Here is a 20,556-nt window from a genome sequence, read left to right as displayed (position 1 = left end):
AAGTTTAACAGCGCAGGGGTTTTTTTTGTTTTTTGTGGGGGATTGGGGGGGGCTTTGTTTCTTTGTTTGTGTTTAATAGTGCTTGTTTAGCTGTATGGCCTGGGAGGAAGCACTCGCAGGCGCTCCGGGCCGACGGTGGCCTAGTCTTCCTCCTCCACTGGCGGATTCGTAAGGCCCCTTCCATCCCCGGCTCTGCGCCGCAGCAGTCTGACCGCCCGAGCGCAGCCCGCGGTTTGTGCGCACGTGCGGACGGAAGGGACCACGGTAATGCTAATGATCCGTGTGTTGGAGTCTCTTCCCGCCTTGCGAGCTCACCCAGCATTTCATGACACCCACCCAGGGTATCTCCTGGGGCAAATTCCCGGTGACACCGCGGAGGCCTCGCCGACAACCAGGGGTCGTCCGTGCGCGCCTCCACTGAGGTGCTCTGCCAACTCCCCAAACTGAATTATCCCGGGGCCAAAAAGGCCGCGTTTCCTGGGCTGAGCGGAGAATGCCTCTCCTCACCTGGTCCCACCTGGACACCAAAGTACCCAACTCTTGTTTCATAGGCTACCTTGAGCTTCTTTCCACCGCCAGAGTCAGACAAATCCAAGGGCCTAAGCTTGGGCACCACCGGGCCTTGGGTAGTCCTCCCTGCTCACTTTCCCAGGGCTGATCTCAGTTCTTTCCATCTCCTTCCAGCGCCCCCGCTCTGGGCCCATCAACTCCAGGCTGGTGCAGTCCTCCAGCTTGAGCTAAAACTAGGACCCCTGCAATAAGAGTATATATCTTTGCCCTTTATCAAAGTGATTTTTAATCTTATTTGATTCTCTCCATGCCTCAGAGATGGAGGTATTGGTTTCTCCATTATACAGATGAGGAAACGAGACTCAGTCACACGGAGAGTTAAAGTAAGAGATGGAGGGAGCCACAGATGATTTCACAGTTGTACTGTCGCATGAGGGTCCGTATAAAATGGGCTCAGCTGGTCCTTTTGCAGTGTTAACCCAGAGGCACTCTAGAACCAAGGATGACTTGATTGCAAAACTGGGAGATACAAATAATAAAATGAGAAAACTGTTGTGAAGTGTGGGTTCAAATTATTTGCCCACTTTTAACAACTGGGTTTGTCTTATTGTTGAATTCTTTATGTTCTTTATATACTTATATTTTGTTCAGCCCTTTATATATTCAGGATACAAGTCCTTTGACAAGTATGTGCGTTGCAAATGTTTTTTCTTAATTTGTGATTAGCTTTTCATTTTTTTAACGATGGTTTCAAAGAGCAGTAGAAAAGATGGGGCTGTTTTTTATCTCACCACCATCCCCTCCAAACACACCGTCTTCTTCCCTCTCTCTTCCTGGCACTAGATTCTCTAGGATTAGGGGGACTTGTAGCTAAAATACATAAAGAAATTCTATAAATCAATAGGAAAAATACCCCCCAAAAAAAGATAATAGAAAAGCAATCAATATGAACAGGCACATTAGAGAATTGGAAACCCAAATGGTCAACAAACATGAAAGAGAGTCAGGCTCACCATTGATTATTAGGGAAATGCAAGTTAAAACAAGATACCATTTCACACACATTATCTGATTGAAAAAATAAAAAAGGCTGAATAACAGATGAAGTCCAGGAGTTCATATAATGTTAGTAGGAGTGTAAACAATCTCTTTGGAGGGCCATTGGGCAATATCTTGTGATGTTGAAAGTAAACATCACCCAGAACTCCGCTCTTTACATGGAGACATACATCCTAAGGAAGTTCCAGCACATTTGCACAGACACATCTAGGGATGCTGATTGTTTATAACAGGAAGACCTGGAGTAATGCAAGTGTCATCAACAAGGGAGTAGAAACATAACACGTATATCACCCTGGGCTAGATCTATCTGTCATAACACTGCATCAGTCAGCTATGTCACCATAATCCTGCATAATAAACACCTGAAAACCCTGACTTGGAGCAACAAGCATTTATTTTTTTGCTCATTTGACTCTGCTTCTGCTGAGGTTTGGCCAGACTTGGCTCCAGGTCATTTGGGGATCAGTCTGTTCCCCATGTTTCTTCGCTGGGTAGGCTGCCCAGGGCATGCATTTCTCATGGTGAAGGCAGAAGCGCAAGCCATCTGCTCTATGGGCGCCTGGAGCTGGAGACACCCTGGGAGCATGTACATACAAGTCCCATCAGTCATTGGTTGAGGAGTGTGCTGATGGCAATAATTTCCTGACAGCACTTCCAGCCTTCAGCAGAGGACATGAAGACTGCTGGCAGTGGGAAGTTGGCTGGTATGCGTGGAAGTACTCAGAGCATGGGGAGATGCAGGGGACGTTGACTGTGGCTACTAATATACGTGTCTAGTCTATTATCAGTTTTGATCTTTGCTAATATAATAGGTACTGATGGGGTTACATTGTTGTTTCAATTTGCTTTCCTTGATTATAAATGATGGGAAGCATCTTTTCATGCTCAAAAGTCATTTCTACCGCTTCTTTTGTGATCCGTCTGCTTGACTCCTTTTCTATTTACCTACTCTGTCCTTTTTATCTTGTTGATGACCTCTGTGTCTGTCATGAGTTGTAAATCGTTTCCCGTTTGTCATTTATCTTTTTTATTTAATTTTTTTCTTTTCGCCTTGCAGAAAATCTAAATTTTAATTTAAATTTATCAAACTTTATCTTCATCACTGCTGGATTTCTTGTTTCCCCCTCTTAGTTAGATCTTCCCCATTACAAGATAATTTCTTTTCTTTTTCTTTCTTTTTTTAAGCAAAGGAGGAACAGGTTCAGAGCAGTTATTTAACTGTGACCCAAAGTCACAGTTATGCAGCAAGTTGGAGGGTCTGGATTGAAGATTTTACCCGACTCCAAAGTGCATGTATCCTATTCAGTTTATATGATTAAAAATTCAGGGGTCCAATCTGTCACAGTATCTTCGACTCAAACAACAAGCAAACAAAATGCAAACTTTAACATACTTGTTAATCACATTAGTGTACATGGTCGCCTTGCTCTCACCATAATTTTCACCCTTTCCTCCACTCTCATCACCGTAAATCATTCAGCGTCTAAGGGTTAGCAATTATGCTAACAGTTGATCAGGAGAACAGGCTGGCTTCTAAATAAAAATAACAGTGAAAATCTGTGGTGTGGGACTAACTCCGAACACCTCAAGAAAAAAAAAATGAGCTCTTTGAGATGGTAATCCCTCATTCACGGCTGGGCGGGAGGGAACCTCCCCACACGCTGGTCCCGAGGATTCCCAGCGGGCGCGTCCCTCCGTCCCTCGGAGCAGCCCGCGGGTTGGCGCAGACCACGCAGGCGCGAGCCCCATGATAATTTCTTTTTTAACTCCCCTGTGTTTTCTTCTGGTACATTTATAGTTTCATTTACATTTGTTAAATCTCTGATCCAGCTGGCATTTATTTTGTTGCCGGGAGGGAGAGAGTCCCGACACTGTTCATTGCCTTTATTCATCTTTTCCTCACGGATTAGCTTTGCCATGTTTATCAATTTATTTCTGGACTCGTTTTCTTCCATTGATGTGTCTATTCATGTCCCAGCACCACTGTCTTCATTTCTGTAGCCTTTCATATTGTGACTGTATAATACTTTTAAACATCTGGGAGGGCTAATGTCCCTGTAAATACTCTGCTTTTTTCAGAAATTTCCTCTTTCTTTCTTTCTTTTTCTTCCTTTCTTCTTCTTTTTTTTTCGGCCGTGCAGCGAGTCTTGTGGGATCTTTGTTCCCCAACCAGAGATCGAACCTAGGCCCTCGGCAGTGAAAGCTTGGAGTCCTAACCACTGGACCGCCAGGGAAGTCCCCATGGTTATTTCTTACATGTTTATTTTCCCTGAGAACTTTAGAATTCAGCAGATCTAGTCTAGTACCCATTCTCTCTTCTCCCCTCACTCCCCCAAAGCATTGTTTTCAACAAGAGGACACTACGTTTATAGATTACATGAAGGACATTTGACGTGAAGCACAGAAACACAGATGCATACACAGGCCCCAGGTATTTTTCATGGTGCTTACTTCCCAGGTCCTATCGCACACTTCGAAGTACCCAGGGGGCTTGCCACTTCCTTTTCCACAGGGTGGATCAGTGTGGTGTCCATGGTGGGAACAAGAAAAGGTGAAGGAAGCTGAGATCCTGGCAGAACGAAGGGGGCCATCGAAGTAAAGAGTTACTACGTAAAAGTCGTGTGATTTACTGATGGCATTTTTGTGACGAGGCAGGCACTTTAATCCGTTCCCTCAGCTCACAGTCAAAACCTCTACGAAGCAGGCACTGGTGCTATTATAAAACTGAGGCTCAGAAAGACGAACTTTCACTCAACTAATAATCGGGAGGAGCTGGACTTTGAACCCAGGGAGCCCAGGTCTCGATTCTCTATCTCGACCTTGAAGCTGAGCTGAGGCTGTTGGGTCAACAGCTCCTGGAAGGCTGGGCAGAAAGAAAAAAGAGAAAAATATGTTTGCCAAATCAATTGCTGCAGACCAAGGGCACGGCCGTTGCACCCAGGATCACGACGGATCAAGGCTGCAGCCTCTGCAGTAACCCTTCCCGCCTCCCGTATTCCTGTTTAGGAGACGGACAGTGGGTGGGCGCAGAGAATCATCTCCCTAATGTCTGCCGGGCTTTGTCAGGGGAAGAAAGACTGACCTTTGCAGCAGGGGGGAAGCCATGATACAATCCCAGCCCTTAATCCTGTGGTTAGGAAGCTGAGGTGGGGCTTCTGTGGGTTTCTGAGAATATCTGTCCCAGCCCCTTTCCGGACAGATGCCTGCAGGGTTAGCCAAAGTTCTACTAGGCTTGCGCGATGCTCCCACCGCCCCCCCCCCCCCACCGCCGGCCGAGCCCCCGCCCCCGGACCCCTGCCCCCGCCATCTGGCCTCTGCTGGACCACATGGTGCTGGGATTAGAGTCCGCTCAGGCACCCAATAATCCTCTAAAGCTTCAGTGCTTCCTTCTCCCCAGGGCATGGTCTCCAGGTCAGAAGCTCCAGGTCCTGCTGGGAATGGCTCACGGGGAACCCTGGTATTCAGGATACCAGCTTCCCTCAAGGTTCCCCAACCTCCTGTCTGGGTTGATAAACTGATTAAATTTTTATCAATCACTTGAGGGGTTGAGATTCTAGAGTAGTGATTCCCAACGTAGGGGTGGGGGAGAGGGACTTGGACCCCCAGAGAACATTTCAAAATGGCTGCAGACGTGTGATTGTCAGAGCCAAGGGCAGGGACAGCGGTTCTGCTGGCATCCACTGGGCAGAGGTCAGGGGTTCTGCTCAACACCCTACAATGCACAGGACAGCCCCGCCCCCAATGGTCCCCAATAGAGAATTATCCAGCCCGAACTGTCAGCAGTGCCGAGGTAGGGAACGCCTGTCCTAACAGACGTGCGTGGCTTTGGTCCCAGCGTTCTATGGGTTTGTTTGTTCCAAGTGATTCTTACGCAGGTTCGTTACACGGAGTGTGGGCTGAATTAGCATAGACTTTGGTCACCTGCCCTCACTCTTCTGGGTCCAAGTCAAATAAAACTGTGGTGGCTGCCAAGTGACTTCATTCCTGGAAACCCCACGGTTTTTGAACAGACGTCACGTCCAGCACATGGCCAACCCCACTTTGTTTCTCTGCTCCTCGTATTTCCAATGTTATCAACGAACCGACTTCTGTACAAAGCAACCCAAAGGCCCTCATCAAGGGCCCTGCTTTAGGTGCTTTATCAGGGAGGGGTGACCCTGCGGTCTGCAGTGACAGCCATCTTCTGTATGTAACTTTTCCTCTCCATTGAGAATCTGGGCTGACGGGTGTCCCTATTATAGGCTGGAATGTACCAGATCTCAGGTTGCTGAGGTGGGAAAAAGTCGCGGAAGATTGCTGCGAAGCTTGGCCTCAGAGCAGCATCCAGTTGGCAAAAGGCCCCTTAGTTCTTGCCCTTTGGATTCCCCGAGCAATACCTGGCACCTTGCTGTTGTCATCACACATCCTTCAAGGAGGTTTCATCCAGGCTCTGGTACCACCTGGAAAATCATCCCTGTTCCCAATAAGGGCCACGCTCTAAGGCCACAACCTCTCACATCAGTGCAGGGCGTTGCACTCCCAGGGGCAGCACAACCTGGTCTGGAGGTCTCCGTCCCTTGGGCGGCACTGCCCTCTGTCGGCCACCTTCTGTACGTGCAGCTGAGCTAACCTCACCTGCCTTGTCTTCTCCACAGGCTTGTCCGGTCAGTCCCAGGAGGGTCTCCCAGGCTGCTTCCCGCTCTGCCACTAGGGTTGGTGCAGGGGTATCCCACCCCCAGCCACTACCCATCTTCAGGGATCTTGTGCTACTTGTAGTTGCTCTGAGCATCTACGTCAGAGGCTGACATTTACTGATGTGCCTCCCACTTGGCAGGGGAAGGGGGGTGGGAGATACTTCTTGCCTGAAACAAACAACGAGTCCGTCCACACCAGGCACTAAGAGACTTGTCCAGCCAGGCCTGGCTTCGGACCGCCTACGGCCGTAACCCAGGGACGACCTGGCCCCATCCAGTTCCTGTCTGACCAAGCTCTGGGCTGTCAGAAGAATTTACCGTTTGTTCTAGCCAATACCTGACCACAGGCCTCTGGCGCCTAGCCCCTCCACCCTTTCTGAGAGCATTCACGACCGTGAATCTTTCCTCTGCCCTCTGGGATGTAGATGTACCTCCTGCAACCCAGGAGTGGCTCCCAAGGACCCTTCCTCTGAGATGGAATCAGGAAGGCTCGGGCCTCTGTCCCCCGGTCTCTGTGGCCTACTCACACTTACGCCAACCCATCCTTTGTGGCTTTTCACTCTCCTGGCTCTACTTGGCCCCGCTCACCCCTCCCCTCCGCTCTCGTTCTCCTGTTAAAGTGCCCAGTCACCCTGCAGGGGCACGGACCCCACGGAGCTCACATTTCCCTACTGTCAGTCGTTTCGGAATAAAACCTGATCTCCCGTCTGTAACTAATGTCTGGTTGTGTTCATTTCTGACAAGACCTGCTCACCCTGCAGTCCCCCTCGGAGTGGGGTGAGAGCTTTGAGATCAGCGCCATCCACGCAAAGCGGGTGGGCACGGATCCTGGGAGGGCGTCCCAAGCTCCCCCTCCCTGAACGGCTGCACAGGCAGAAAGGGAGGACGGCAAGATAGTGTGCTGGGAGGGGGTGTGCCAGCCCTGAGTTGCAGAAGCTGCCCAGAGAGCAGGGGGCGCGCCCCAGGACCCGGGGAACAGAGGTCGCCACGAGTGGTTCCATGAGAACTCAGGGACAGACATACACTGCACGTCTTCAGGCCACATCTTCCTCCTGAAGACCAAACCCATGTATCCTACCACTAGCTGGGTGTCTCCATGGAGATACCCCGGACACAACCAGCTCACCAGGACACACAGGAAACCCCAGGTCATCACGTGCCCTCTGTGGCCTGTCACTGAGAGGTTCCAGCCGCCAGGTACTGGGCACCGCATTTGCCCACTGCTCACCACAGGGTCCACCCCGCCTCCCCCCTCCCCCCATGGCCAAGGCGCTGGCCCCCTTCAGCTCCTAACTAGACCTTCCATTCGCCCACTCGTCCCCATTCTCACCACCAATCTCATCTGAGGCCCATTATGCACCCTGTAGAGATCATCCTGGAAACCAAGTTGGGTCACGTCACTCCCCTGCTTCATCCTTCTGTGGCTCTGCATTCTCTCTGGATGCACTCCTCAGGGCTCAGGGTCTCTCCTCCAAGCACCTTCCAGCCCCAGGAGCTCTCCCATCGGCTCACTCCATCCCCCTGCCCCAGGCAAGAAGCTGATCCCCGCCCAGGCCAAGCACAGGCCAAGCACCCGGGTACGTAGGGGTATTAGGAACATGCAGGCCACGCTCTGTGGAATGTTGGGGACCGGCTTTATTGCAGAGCTCCGGGGGCCATGCACTCTGTAATCTGGGGCACAGATGGGTGGTGGGGCAAAGTTCCACTTGAACGAGTCCTCCGTCTTCCTCCTCCTGCCCGGCCTGGTTCTGGGCAAAATCCAGGACAGCAGGATTCTCGCTCAGGTCTCAGGAAAATGTAGTCTCAGTGTCCACATCCCAGAGCTGCAGCTCCAAGCAGCTGCCATTCCCTTTCCTGGGCCCCAAATCCACCCACCGAGGGAATGGGAATCAGGTGGGCAGGGGAGCGGCAGCCAGCAAACTTGGCCAGGACTTTGACACCAAACAGGAATTTCCTCACCACTCATTAGTCACTAGACACGGGTCAATCTAGCCGCCAATCGAGACTCAACAGCCCCACTCCAGGGGGGCCACAGAGGTCAGCACAGGAAGGGAGTTGGAAAGGGGGTGGGTGGGATGTTCAAGGGAGGCCCCGATCTGAGCAACAGGCCAAGCCCAGAACCAAGAAATCCAGGTGAGACATACCACGTTCTACCACCACTCCAAAAACGATGCCTACTAAACAGAATGCCAATCAACTCAACCGTCAATAAATACAAGAGACTGGCTTCTTCCCCAGGGAGGCAACATGGCACAGCAGAGGGGGGGGGACTCCAATTAGCTCCGGGGCTGCGGGCAAGTGTCTGAGGTCTCCACCCCAACTCTCCAGGCGTCACCAGGCCAGGGGCTCCCCCACCCGGCAGCATCTCAGCAGAGCCCAGCCCACACCTCGCCCACACCTGTCCCTCTGCGCCCTCCCTCGCTCCAGGTGACCTACGTGCTGCTGTGAGGGGCTCCGAGATCCACCCTCACCGCTGCCAGAGTCTGGGCCCGGCCTCAGCAGGAGCTGCCTCCAGTTTCTTCAGCTCCTGCTGTGCTCAGGCTGCGCCTCTGGGAAGGGAGGGAGGCGATCCAGGTGGGGAGGAAGGAGGAAGAGGATATTCTGAGGAGATCCCACTTCCTGAGCAAGACAACGTAAGTGACTTCGTGACTGTAAAGGACGCTAAGCATACCTGTTCCGACCTTGATCCAAATTACTGTGACGCTTTGGATCGTGATGTTTTGTGGGACTGTTTTTCCACTTCGTCAACAATTCCAGAAATTTCACATCGAAACGTGTCAAAAATTAAAGGAGAACTCCAAGAAAGGCCTTTGCCACACCTGACCGAGCCCCTCCATCTCACAGGTGAGGAGGCCAACACAGGCAGACGCTTCCTGGGGTCACACAGGAGGACGGTGGCAGGGCTCTGCCTCTTCCCCCAGGGCTTCCTCCCCGGCCCGGCCCACCTGAGCTCAGAGCATCCTGGGCTGAACGGCCTCCTCCCCAGGACAAGCAGCCTTCTCTGGCTGCCCCACTGGGTAAAAGGCGCAGCCCCACCCTTGTCGGTTCCTGGCCTGGACCCACTTGGGAGCGGGCAGTGGGAACTTGAGGGCTGGACATCTGCTCCGGCCTGGCTCTGAGCTCGGGGCTTCCTGAGACCCAGACTGGATGGGGAGGGTGGTACTTTCCAGAACCAGGCAGGCCTTGGGGGAGGGAGCACGGAGGGACTGGGACATAGTTGTAGGGGTGACAAAAGGGTCATCAGGGACAGCGGAGCCGAGGTCATCCAGAGAGCTGGGGCACCTGAAAAGCACATCACAGAACAAGTCACGGCCTCGCTGTGGAGACCCTTCTCCCCCAGCCCCGCCCTGGAGAGCCTGTGCCCGTCACCCAGCTCACCTCAGACCGCTCCCTGCCCCCACCCTCCCCTCACTCAGAACAGATTCTGCAGCCGGCCGCCTCCTCTGGGGCCTGCAAACCCGCAAACAAGGCTGGGCCCACATGCTCCCCCGCAGGACCCCGAGTCTTCCGCCCGTCCCGGCCGCCCAGAGCACCACTGGGCAGGAAGGGAGCAGGCGCTCAGCATTCTTTTTTTTTTCTTAATAAATGAATGCCTGAATCCACACGCAAAGTCTTACAACCCTGCCTGACCTTGTCCTCCCCCCGCCCCGGGCCCTTCCCCACCCCTGCCCGTCTGCCCAGCAGTACCTGGGGCCGAGGAGGCGGCAGTGGTCACTCCCACAGGAAGTGCACATACCAGATGGTCTCATTCTTCAGCTGGGGCCCGAACAGGGGGTTCAGCTGGGCCAGGATGGCGATGAGCCAGCTGCCAGGGACAGCACCGTGAGGGCGAGCCCAGACACAAGGAGCTCTGCCGTGCGCACCTCCCACCGCGCCTTTGGTCACATGACCGACCCAGCAGCAGGGTCTGGTTCTGGAGGGAGGGGTCTCATGGAGCCACCCACACTGCGGCCGGCACGGGGGCTCAGTCTGGGGCGTGTGGGTTTGGGTTTAGGTTTGGTTTGATCTGATGTTTTGTAGATTTATAAGATCCCTGCGCTGGGGCTGGACCCTGGGATTAGCGAAGAGGTAAGACGGCCTCCAGGGGCACAAAGGGAAGCCATACGGCTTAACTGAGCATGAGAGAGGCCTCCCTCAAAACCAGAGCTTGGATTTATTCCTCAGTTTGGCAGCCAGGGTGATTTAACACGGAGCAACCTAACATAGGAGGATTGGGGAGGGACAGCAGAGTGCCTTTTTTGTAAAAGGGGAGGGGCTACCATGAACGGCAGTTTTAGAAAGAGAACCTCTAGACATGAAGGACCTGGAAATTGATTCCCTCACACTGTCCAGGCACTCGCATCTCTTGGAATGTTTTCTATATTCCAGGGACCTTTTCCAAGTTTGAAGACTACTGCTCATCCAGTGGTTCTAAACTGGCTGCATCACAGTCACCCAGGGGCATGCATTAAAAATATGGATTCCCAAGTGCAGATCATGAGAACTGTGATTCAGTGGGTCCAGGGTGGAGCCCTAAAGCTGTGTTTTTATAATCTCTCCAGGTGATTCTGATGTCCCATCAGGTACAAAAGGCACTGAGCTGGCCCAACTCACTCATTCTGTAGATGAGAAAACTGTAGCCTATGAACATGACAGAGCTTGTCCAGGTGCTACATTCAGAACCAGAACCCAGAGTTCATGACTTCCAGCCCATCGCTCTCTTTGCCTCTCCAACTGCCTCCTCTTCTGTGCTTTACAGCCTCAGCCTTTCAAGAGCTGAATGTGCCAGTACCAGGACAGAGGGGAGAGCAGGGCTGGGAAAGGAGGAAAGAAGGGGGCACAAAGGCCCCAGCTGACTTCGAGCTGGGAGAGCAGTACTTACAAGAGGTAACAGCAGACAGCGGTGGCCACCAGCATGGTGATGGTCACTCTGCAATGGAAGAGGACGTCAGGTCAGGACGGATGGAAGCATTGCCCCCAGGAGGCCTGGCCGAGGCCAGAGAAAGAGCTCCTAGTGCCAGCCCCTTTCCCATCTGATGCCACCTGAACACAGGGAGGCTGAGTTCTACTCAGGGTAAGAATTGCTAGATGGAAAATAAAAACGCCAAGTGTCACCTCTTGGGGACGCCAACCTTGATCACATCCAAGTTACATTATGCATCTTTCCCTTCACCTATCTGCCTTCTCAGTCCCACTGTTTCTCCATCTTAATGCAAACATGTTGGGAAAAGACACTGCACAGAGCTGCACTTGCAGCCACCCACCATGGAGTGGCCTCTGGAATCCAAAGTTCATTGGGCAAAGGGAAGGAAGACAGGAGACCAGAAGACAGGGCAGGAGGCAAGGAGACCGTGAGCCATCTCTGAGGCACAATGGGCAGTTATAATGACAATAGCAACTGGCTACCTTGAATCTACTCAAATGCTGGAGACAGAGGCTTTAAATGCAGGAGGAAAACTTCAGAAGGAAGAACTCACCAAGGTCTGCAAGGGAGGCGAGGCACTAAAATGGTTTACAAAGTGAGGCCATGGGACCTCAGCCCTGCAGGTCCTTTTTTTTTTGCCACTCCGCGCGGCATGCAGGATCTTAGTCCCCCAACCAGGGATCGAACCCGTGCCCCCTGCAATGGAAGCCTGGAGTACTAACCACTGGACCACCAGGGAAGTCCCTAGCCCTGCAGATTTTTAAGAACAGAGGCAACACCCAAATGCAGCCTCCAGCCAAAGCTAAATCTAACCCAAACCAGGCCCTAGGACCTCTGATCTAAAGTACTTTAAGTTGGTGCCAGAGCAATTAGCATTTGATCCATTCTTTCAACATTACCAAGCGCCGTGGGCCAGTCCTGTACTGGGCAATGGCGTCTACAGTGGTGAACAGGACAATCTTCCACCTCGAGGAACTTGTAATCGAGGGGAGAGAGTGCTTTACAGCTGAGGATGGTATGAAGCAGAAACTGGTAAATGGTGCAAGAGATAGAGAAACCTGCTAGGGGACCTTCAAAAAATAATGATACTGGGCTTCCCTGGTGGCACAGTGGTTGAGAGTCCGCCTGCCGATGCAGGGGACATGGGTTCGTGCCCCGGTCCGGGAAGATCCCACATGCGGCGGAGCGGCTGGGCCCGTGAGCCATGGCCGCTGAGCCTGCGCGTCCAGAGCCTGTGCTCCGCAACGGGAGAGGCCACAACAGTGAGAGGCCCGCATACCACAAAAAAAAAAAAAAAAAAAAAAAGATACTGGCTAAAAATTATTCAATATAATATGTGCCATGCACTAAGAGTCTTATATACATTATTTTGTGTAATCCTCACAGCAACCTTAAAAGGCAGGTATCATCATCACCCCCAATTACCTAAGAAGAAATGAGGCTTGAAGGTGTGATAGACGCTCAAGGTCACAGCTGGGCAGGAGTGGACAAACTGCATCAGTGTCTAGCCACAGCCTTTACCTTTACAGGCTGGAGAGGCTGACCCGTAACTGTCTCCACCTTTCTAAAGCACGAGCATCTCTGCCCTTTGGCCCCGACCGCCTGCCTGTTCCCTGCTGAACGCGGCCCAGCACAGACCCGAGAGGAGTGGGGCGCCATGCGCGCGCCTGGACAGTGCTCGCTGCACCGCGGGCCGCCGCCGCCGCCGCCGCCGCCGCCCGCGCAGCCGCCGGGGGAGGGGGAGCGCGCGGCCACGAAGGTGTCCACAGGGAGGCTGGGCCGCGCGATCCTTACCCGCGGTTGGGTCCTTTCGGCACGAACCAGGGCCCGGCGATGCCGATGAGGCCCCAGAACGTGGTGAAGATGATGACCGGGAGGGCGAAGGAGTGCGCCGTCATGGCCCGGCGCGGGATGCCCAGGCCAGGATGCGAGTCAGAATTGCAGATGCTCCGGTGCGCGGAGGTCCGGCCCAGGCAGTGGGCGCTGAGTATGCGCAGCAGGACCCGGCCGCCTAAGAAAGCCCTTTCAGCGAGCCCGACCCGCGCAGGCGCTTCAGCGTGTCACTCGGGGTGGGGGCGTGGGCGGGCTTTGCTCTGAGCCAGAGATAATTAGCTTTGAGCAGCTCCTCCAGTTTGCTAGTTTTGGTTACGGGATTAACAGGACTGAGGCATGTGTCGAAATAAACTCTGCTTTATTCAAATAGAAAAAGGTTGAGAATCAGACATGGTTTTTTTTTTTTTTTTTTGCGGTAAGCGGGCCTCTCATTGTTGTGGCCTGTCCCGGTGCGGAGCACAGGCTCCGGACGCGCAGGCTCAGCGGCCATGGCTCACGGGCCCAGCCGCTCCGCCGCATGTGGGATCTTCCCGGACCGGGGCACGAACCCGCCTCCCCTGCATCGGCAGGCGGACTCTCAACCACTGCGCCACCAGGGAAGACCCAGACATGGTTTTTTAAACCATGTTTTGCACATCTTTGAAACCAGAGGAGGAGAGAACATCCCTGGGCCAATTACCTGGGGTGACCTCGTCAGCCACTTGGATGAGGGAAACGGCCCATCTTCACACTGTCCTGCTAAATACTTAGCACCCTGGGAACTGATCCTGCGCTTCGAGGGAAGCAAAGTGTCTGGAGTAGATTACATTCCAACGCTCTGGCTAGAACAGGGGGTCGGGACCCCTCCTTCCCACCTGGTCTCTATGGCTATCGAACTCAAACTGTCAGTTAAAATGCTGGTCACTCAGAATGTCAGCCCTGTGGGCATGTCTATGGAGATCACAGGTAGGGAACGAGGGTGGAGGCATGGCTAGGACTCTGGCCAAAGGCAAAGAGCTTGCTCCTTCCATCCCCAATGCCCTTCAGCTTGTTTTTTTGTGAGGCAAAAATAGGAAGGCTCTCCAACAACAGGGTCTCCAGGCCCTGGGGTCTGAAATGCTGCAAGTCTCTTGAAACAAAATGAGATGTCAGCTTGGGCAAGGGGTCTCACCAAGCTTCAGCCTGGGGTCCTGCACAAAATGGTCAGCGTCCTCTCTGCCATTAGCGAACAGAGGGGACCCAGGGCATGCCTGTGCCCCTCGAGAAAGCGGGTAGTGCAAATCCCTGTGACAAATAGCATTTTCAGTCACCCCCCGCCCCCGCCGCCAAGGGGCCCAAGTTTCTCACGAGCTGGCATCGGAGGCTTCCTCAGAGCACAGATGTGGAGAGGCTGGGGCGTCCCTAGCTGGCCTCCACCTCCACGACTAGACTCGCACAGGGAATCGTGCGTGTGGCACTCAGGCACGGCGCTGCTCGCAGGACTAGCCTCTTGCTCTGAGGATTCTTAAAGGACAGAAGGTGCCATGGGGAGGATGCCTACGAGAAAGTCACCTCAATCTGAATCGCTATGGATAGGGTGGGGGGGCCCACTTTAACGGGCCCTCCTCCCTTCCATCCCACCAACTCATACCCGCGGTGCCTGGCCTAGTGCAGATTCCTGAACTCCCCACGGTGACCTATGCGAATGGGGGAGGGAGGCCTGGGCTCCATCTTGGCCATGTGGACAGTAACACCGCCAGGGTTCAAGCTCTAAGGGCCCGTGGTACACCTCAGCCCCCAGAACACGGGGCTGTCAGGGAGACAGTGCCACAGGTGAAACAGCAGAAAGCGAAAACGGAATTCCTGGCTCGAAGCTGAAGAAAACAGGAAAGCGATGGCGCTAAGGCTAAATGCTAAGGGTGGGGTGCTGGGAAGGGAGAGTCAGAGACACTGGGAAGCAGGGGTTCTGCCAGACAGTGAGACACTCGCTACCAGCATCTCAGGGGCTCTCGGCACCTTCTAGGAGTGGGAAGTGGACAGATGGCTGCTTGAGGGCCAGGCCACTTGGACCTGCATCACAGAGCAGGGACCCCACCTAGGGCCAGGCAGCATGGCCAGGACGGAGCACTACTTCCTGCCCGTCTAAAACAAGAGAAAGGCAGCGGCAAAGAAGCCCTTCCCTCTAACCTGCCCTCGTTTCCCACCTGTGGTTAGGAAGGTGGGACCCAGACACTACATCGTCCTCAGCCGGATGAGCAGCCTAGGAACCTGCCCAAAGCAGCTGCCCTGGAAGGAAAAGTGCTTTACTTCCGGGTGGAAGAGGAGATGGGCTGATGCAGGGAGGGCAACGGGAACCAAATAGCGTGGGACACCCTTCTCTGCCGCCAGGGTGGTGGTTCTCATGCTGAGTGAGCCCACAAAGTTCCTGGAGGGCCTTGCTGGAAACAGTCCCGGGGATCTGATCAGGTGGGTCTGGGGCGAAACAGATTTAAACAGACACCCCTAGTGATTCCCAAGCTGGTCCCCAGAGCAACTTTGGGAAGAGTGGACTAGACCATTATGCTGAGGGCACGTTGAGAGAGCACCTCTTCCCGTAATAAGGACTTGGGTGGCAAGGGACAAGGACAAGGGCTGAAGGCAGCCAAGTCCACTCTGCAGCCTGAGGGCCGTCTTTCAGAGCTGGAGGCGCTGTCATCCATCAGTCCTGTGGCAGCTGGGGCACCAGCAGGCACTTGGCTTCTCTACTGCCACTTCATGGAGAGGGACACCAAGGCATAGAAAAGAGGAAGGGATTAATCATGGCTGAACCACTGCCTGCAGCAGAGTTGGGACAGGATCCCAAGCCCCCCCCCAGTGCAAACCTGTCCTGTCCGCTCTGCTCCGTAGAAGACCCGGGCTCAGCACAACACAAGGGCTGCGACTGGTGGAAAACGCCAGGCCCCCTCCAGGGAAACACTCCTCCCCTGTCTGGGAGCTGAAGGAGGATAACCTTTCTTGATTGCTCTGTGCCAAGGGGTTCTGCTTGCCTCATTCTAAAGGAAGGCCCTGGGAGGAGATAGAGAAAGTCTCTGATGCAAGTCTCCCATTTGAAGTTGAGGCTTCCCTGCTTCTGCCATGGAGCCAGGGGGATAGATTCCAGAGCCAGGCCGCTGTCCCTAGACCTGCTCATCCCAGGCCCCTCACCACGTGTCTACCCCACGCCACTCAGGCTGTGGGCAGCCCGCTGGGATGCTCCCCAGCTACCCAGGGGCTGGAGGGCTCCTTTAAGCCCCCTACCCCCAACCGTCTCTCCCACTTCAGAAAAGTCCTCCTGCCACCAAAACATGGGGTGAAATCTTTCATGATGGAATTGTCTCCTGAAGCACCTTTAAAATGAGCTTGAGACGCGAACCCTCCTGCATACTCAAGTGCTGGGAGGTCGCGCCCAGCCTAGGCGGGGCCTCGGTAAGCAGGCTGTGCGCCTCCTGACCCCCGCCTCCCTGGGATGTGGGCTGAATTATCTTGTCACTGCCGCTTCCCAGTGCTTAGGGAGTCCCCACCAAGCGAAGACTCTAGGGCAGCCTAGAATCCCAGGGCCTGTCACCATGATCACGAGGGCCAGGGCAGCAGGGGGCTCCAAGGCAACCCCTCAGGGTCCTGCTCTTACAGGAGCGCTTTATCAGGACAGCCCAGGGCCTCTTGGCTGGGGTGGGGACACAGGAGTCCGTGGCGCGGCTCTAGGACGCAGTCCGTCAGGACCTCCATGGGTTCCCTGTAGGACGGGATGGGCGGCTTCTGGGTCACAGCCTCCTCCACACGGAGTGCTCCCATCTTCTCCTTCCTGAGCCCCGCCCCTCGTGCGGGAGGAAAGGGAGGGTACAGTCAGACAGAGAAAACAGATCAGATGATAATCCCCTCCCCACAACCAACTGCGCCCCAAGGTATGTTTGGTGAAGAACCCCTGGCAGAACAGACTGGAGACGGACAAGGGCTGCTCTCTGCAGGCCTGATGGAGTCCCACTCTGCTGACTTTCACCCTGGGGCAGCGGAGCTCATGCGGGGGGGGGGGGGGCAATTTTGCTCCCAGGGGACATCTGGCAGAGTCCGGAGACCTTTTTGACTGCTGCAACGGGAAGGGTGCTACTGGTATCCAGTGTGTGTGTAGTGGGAAAGGCCAGGGGTGGCCAGGCGCAGGACAGGCACCCACAGCGAAGAACTACCTGGCCCTAAACGGCAGCAGTGCTGAGGCTGAGAAACTGCCTGGGAAAGAAGGCTTTTTCATATACAACCTGGCCGTGTTCTCTGTTTGCTTCAGACGTACTAGTCCCATCGCCCTATGATTACAACTTGCAGAAGCGCACAGCTGACGGCGTCTTCTCCTTCACCTTCACAGATCGGGCACTGAGAGCAACTCACTCACCAAATGCGTGGGTGAAGGACTCCCATGTTGGAATCACCCTCCTTCCTTCTCTCCACTTCTACTGCCCCCTCCCTGCACCCCCCCCCCCCCAGCTGCAGGTCCAGGGCCACATGCTTCCTACAGAGCGTCTGTCAGCCCTGAGGCCAGTCCACTGCTGCCGATCACAGACCCTGAGGTAAGATGACAGCAGAAGCAAGAGGACGGAGACCCGCTATAGGAAGACGCCAAGGGAGGAAAACCATGGCTCTGTCACTGTTCAGTGACACAGGAGCAGCCTGGAGAAGCTCTGGTTTTCTCTGGTGTTCAGTGACTACTTGAAAAGAGGAAAATTTCTTACTTAAGACTTCCAGTAACTTGGCCTCCAGGATAATGTCACCTCCCTCTCAAGCCCAGTCCCCACCTGGCCTTCCAGGCTAGGTGGGAGGCTTTCCTCACGGACCCCTTCACTGCCTGAAACCCCCAACCTTCTCCTCCGCACAGCACCGTCCTCACAGCCCCTGTGACCTGCACCGACCTCTTCCCTCTGCAAACAGGGTCCGCACAGCCCCACGGGGATGTGGTGTCTCTGCCCTCGCTGGCCCAGTCCCCGCGTGATTTCTGGTACTAGTCTGCACCTTTAAAGACTGCCGTGGGCACTACTGGCCAGACGCTGTTCCAAGCCCTTCATGTCTATTAATCCGCTTTACAGATGAAAAACCATAGCACAGAGAGATTAAGCTGCCCCAGGTCACGTGCTAGTCAGCGGCAGGACGAGAATTTGAACCTGGGCAGCCTTGCTCTGGAAAGTCCTGCTCTTAGCTCTATGCCCTGTGCCCTGCAGGGTGGGCGTCCTGCCTGCTAGCTGGATCATAATCTCCTGGAGGGCAGGTGTCCCGCCTTGAGCACCCACTGGTCTACAAATGGTAGGGCACGTGACACCTTAGGGCAAGCCCACTGTGACAGCTGCCTTGAGCAGACTCTACCAGGCTGTGGGCTCAGCATGGGGTTGGGAAGCTAAGATTCTCTTCCTTTGCTTCCCCATGTCCGGGAACTCTGCCACGCATACTTACTTGTGTGGGAGCGGGGTGGCACTTGGGCACAGGTGTAGACGTGGCTGAAACGCCGACCCGAGGAGGTCAGGTACCAGTGCTGGATGGCGGGCTGGGGGTTGTACTCTGCGACCGCCACACCATTCACCGCTGTCATCATGAGCATGTTGATCACCTCGTTGGAGAGCTTGGTCCTCTCATCGGTCCTGATCCGGTTCATGGCACTGAACCCGCGCTCACAGCAGGAGGTGGAGACTGGCACACAGACCACCACTGCCACGAGCCTGCTGAGCAAGGGGAAGCGGCAGTCCTGGGCCAGGGCGTTCCTGCACAGCATGGAGAATGGCAAGTTCTTGGCGATGGCTTTCAGGCCCAGCCACTCCTCCAGCAGTGCTTCCTCGCTGTATCCTGGGGGCAGTGAGAGTTCAAAATATCTGGCCAGGGCAAGAATATCATCATTCCCAAAACCGGCCAGTTCCATCCCACTTGGCCAGGCCATGGCGTCAAACACCTCCATGTTCTTGAGCTGAGGGGGACGGTCCACGTCAAACCTTTGCTGGAGGTATTCAATCCCAGTCAGGATCATTCTCTCCCTGTCCACCTGGAACCGCTGTTCTGCCATCTCCATTCTATCCAAGAAGATGCCGTGGAGCCGCCCATCCCTGAAGCCGGCATTGAACTCCTCCTCTTTGGGTCCTGCCTGGTGACGGAGGGTCTCCAGTGCTACATAGGCCCGGCCCAGCGTGGAGTTCACCTCCGTAATCAGCACGATCTCCTTCTGGCACACTTCGGACAAAGGCCTGTAGATGCTCAGGAAGTCCAAGAGGAAGTGGCAGAACTTGACGAAATGGAAGCCCTTCATCAGCTTCAGCACGCCCTTGGCCCTGTGCCCGACCTGGCCACCTGCTTCCGCCACGCTCTGCAGGTGCCTGGCCAGGGCGGGCCAGCTCACGATGAGCGCACTCAGCGTGCGCCTCTTGCTGGCCACCCACCTGACAGCGTTCAGGTCCTTCAGGCGGATGATTTCCTGCTCCAGCGGGGCCGCGCCTTCCTGCAGCTCATTCAGCCTTTTGTTCGAGGACTGATAGAACTTGAAGACGGTTCGGATGTGCCGGTCACACTTCTTGACCAGGTCGATGCCTCCACAGGCGTCAACCACGGCCAGGTGTAGCCGGTGGGCCACACAATGCACCGGCAGCAGCTGGGGGACGATCTCCTGGAGCTTCTCCACCAGACCTCCTCTGCAGCTCAGCATGGTTGAGCCATCGGTTCCCAGGCCCACTACCCAGCCAGGCTTCCGGAAGGGGATGTCCAGTTCGTCCAGGGCAGAGATGATGGTCTCAAAGTATCCATCCACCGTCTCGCTGTAGAGTGGGGCCAGAGTGATGTAAGACTCCTTCACCTCCATCCCCTTAAAGTAGCGGATGTAAATGCCCACACAGGACTGGTCGGAGGTGTCTGTGGCGCTGTCCAGCAGCACGCTCACACACGGGGAGTTCCGGACATCCTCAAGGATCTCCTTCTTCAGAGTCTCGGAGATGTATTTGATGAACTGAGTGCAGGCGGTGCGATTTCGGTACTTGCCCAAAATCATGGTCCCAGTGCTTTGGAGGAGTTGCAGGATCTTCTCAAAGTCGTTCAGGGGCCTCGAGTGGTACGCGATGGAATAGGCGGCATTGAAAAAGTGCTCCATGTCGGCCATCAGGTCACTGGAGATCTCGGGGACGAGGGCGGCCTGTGGGGTGTCTTCCTTGACTTCCACGGTGTTGACACAGAGCTTGTGTGCTTTGCTGACTTCATGGTACTTTAAAGTCTCCACTTTAAAAGGACCCGTGTAACCTCGGACTAACCGGGATGATTTGTCGTGGAGACTAGGTCTTTCTTTGCAAGCTGAGCAGAAAAGCTTGGTCTCTTTGGCGTCAATTACTAACCATGGGAACTGCCCAAACCACGACCTCTGAATTGAGCGGGGTCTGTAAGTCCTCTTGATTTTCCTCCGTCCATCTGCTTCTACTTCACAAAGGCTGGGATTGCAGTAGGAGGTGCACGTCTCCATGGCAGGAGCTGGGAGCAGTGCAGATTCTTCAGCTGAGGCCTGTGTGTGTGCCTCTCTGATGGCCACCGTCGTCTTCTTCCCTTTGGAGCAAGTCAAACTGTCCTCGGTTTTGCTGCCCAGAACTCTGCAGCCTC

General features: G+C 54.6%; 2 protein-coding genes and 1 long non-coding RNA gene across 11 annotated transcripts in view; all 3 read right to left on the bottom strand.

Annotated features, from left to right (window-relative positions):
* Positions 1-45: 45 nt before the first annotated feature.
* LOC137229446 (uncharacterized) lies at positions 46-4,803 on the bottom strand. Its single transcript, XR_010945684.1, has 2 exons — positions 4,655-4,803; positions 46-4,435 (listed from the first exon to the last, which is right to left on the bottom strand). It is a non-coding gene; the product is annotated as an uncharacterized lncRNA (long non-coding RNA).
* Positions 4,804-7,862: 3,059 nt separating this feature from the next.
* ATP6V0E2 (ATPase H+ transporting V0 subunit e2) lies at positions 7,863-13,192 on the bottom strand. The gene is made up of 4 exons (XM_067747350.1): positions 12,943-13,192; positions 11,107-11,154; positions 9,933-10,050; positions 7,863-9,527 (listed from the first exon to the last, which is right to left on the bottom strand). Exons 1-3 carry the CDS (start codon positions 13,044-13,046, stop codon positions 9,957-9,959), a joined length of 246 nt encoding a protein of 81 aa, XP_067603451.1. The 5' UTR covers positions 13,047-13,192; the 3' UTR covers positions 7,863-9,527; positions 9,933-9,956.
* A 130-nt stretch (positions 13,193-13,322) lies between these two features.
* ZNF862 (zinc finger protein 862) overlaps positions 13,323-20,556 on the bottom strand; it is a 32,864-nt gene continuing 25,630 nt past the window's right edge. For 8 of the 9 annotated variants that reach the window (XM_067747341.1, XM_067747342.1, XM_067747345.1 and 5 more), the window contains 3 exons: positions 18,388-20,502; positions 16,586-16,772; positions 13,323-15,984 (listed from right to left, as the gene is read on the bottom strand). In XM_067747341.1, coding sequence (XP_067603442.1) covers positions 15,972-15,984; positions 16,586-16,772; positions 18,388-20,502 — 2,315 coding nt within the window. In that variant the 3' untranslated portion in view covers positions 13,323-15,971. The remainder of the gene's footprint in view (positions 15,985-16,585; positions 16,773-18,387; positions 20,503-20,556) is intronic. The other variant, XR_010945682.1, reaches the window with a different exon arrangement.

Source organism: Pseudorca crassidens, chromosome 8 (assembly GCF_039906515.1).
Source record: "Pseudorca crassidens isolate mPseCra1 chromosome 8, mPseCra1.hap1, whole genome shotgun sequence".
In the NCBI taxonomy this organism is placed as follows: domain Eukaryota; kingdom Metazoa; phylum Chordata; class Mammalia; order Artiodactyla; family Delphinidae; genus Pseudorca; species Pseudorca crassidens.
This window is presented reverse-complemented; position numbering and strand designations above follow the sequence as displayed.

What these genes read in the sequence shown, in the direction of transcription:
- ATP6V0E2 (XM_067747350.1), bottom strand. Translation starts at nt 13,046, where the DNA reads ATGACGGCGCACTCCTTCGCCCTCCCGGTCATCATCTTCACCACGTTC. An exon ending in CCGAAAGGACCCAACCGCGG is followed by an intron (nt 11,155 to 12,942) that starts GTAAGGATCGCG and finishes CTTCCATTGCAG; the next exon opens with AGTGACCATCACCATGCTGG. An exon ending in GCTGTCTGCTGTTACCTCTT is followed by an intron (nt 10,051 to 11,106) that starts GTAAGTACTGCT and finishes TGTCCCTGGCAG; the next exon opens with CTGGCTCATCGCCATCCTGG.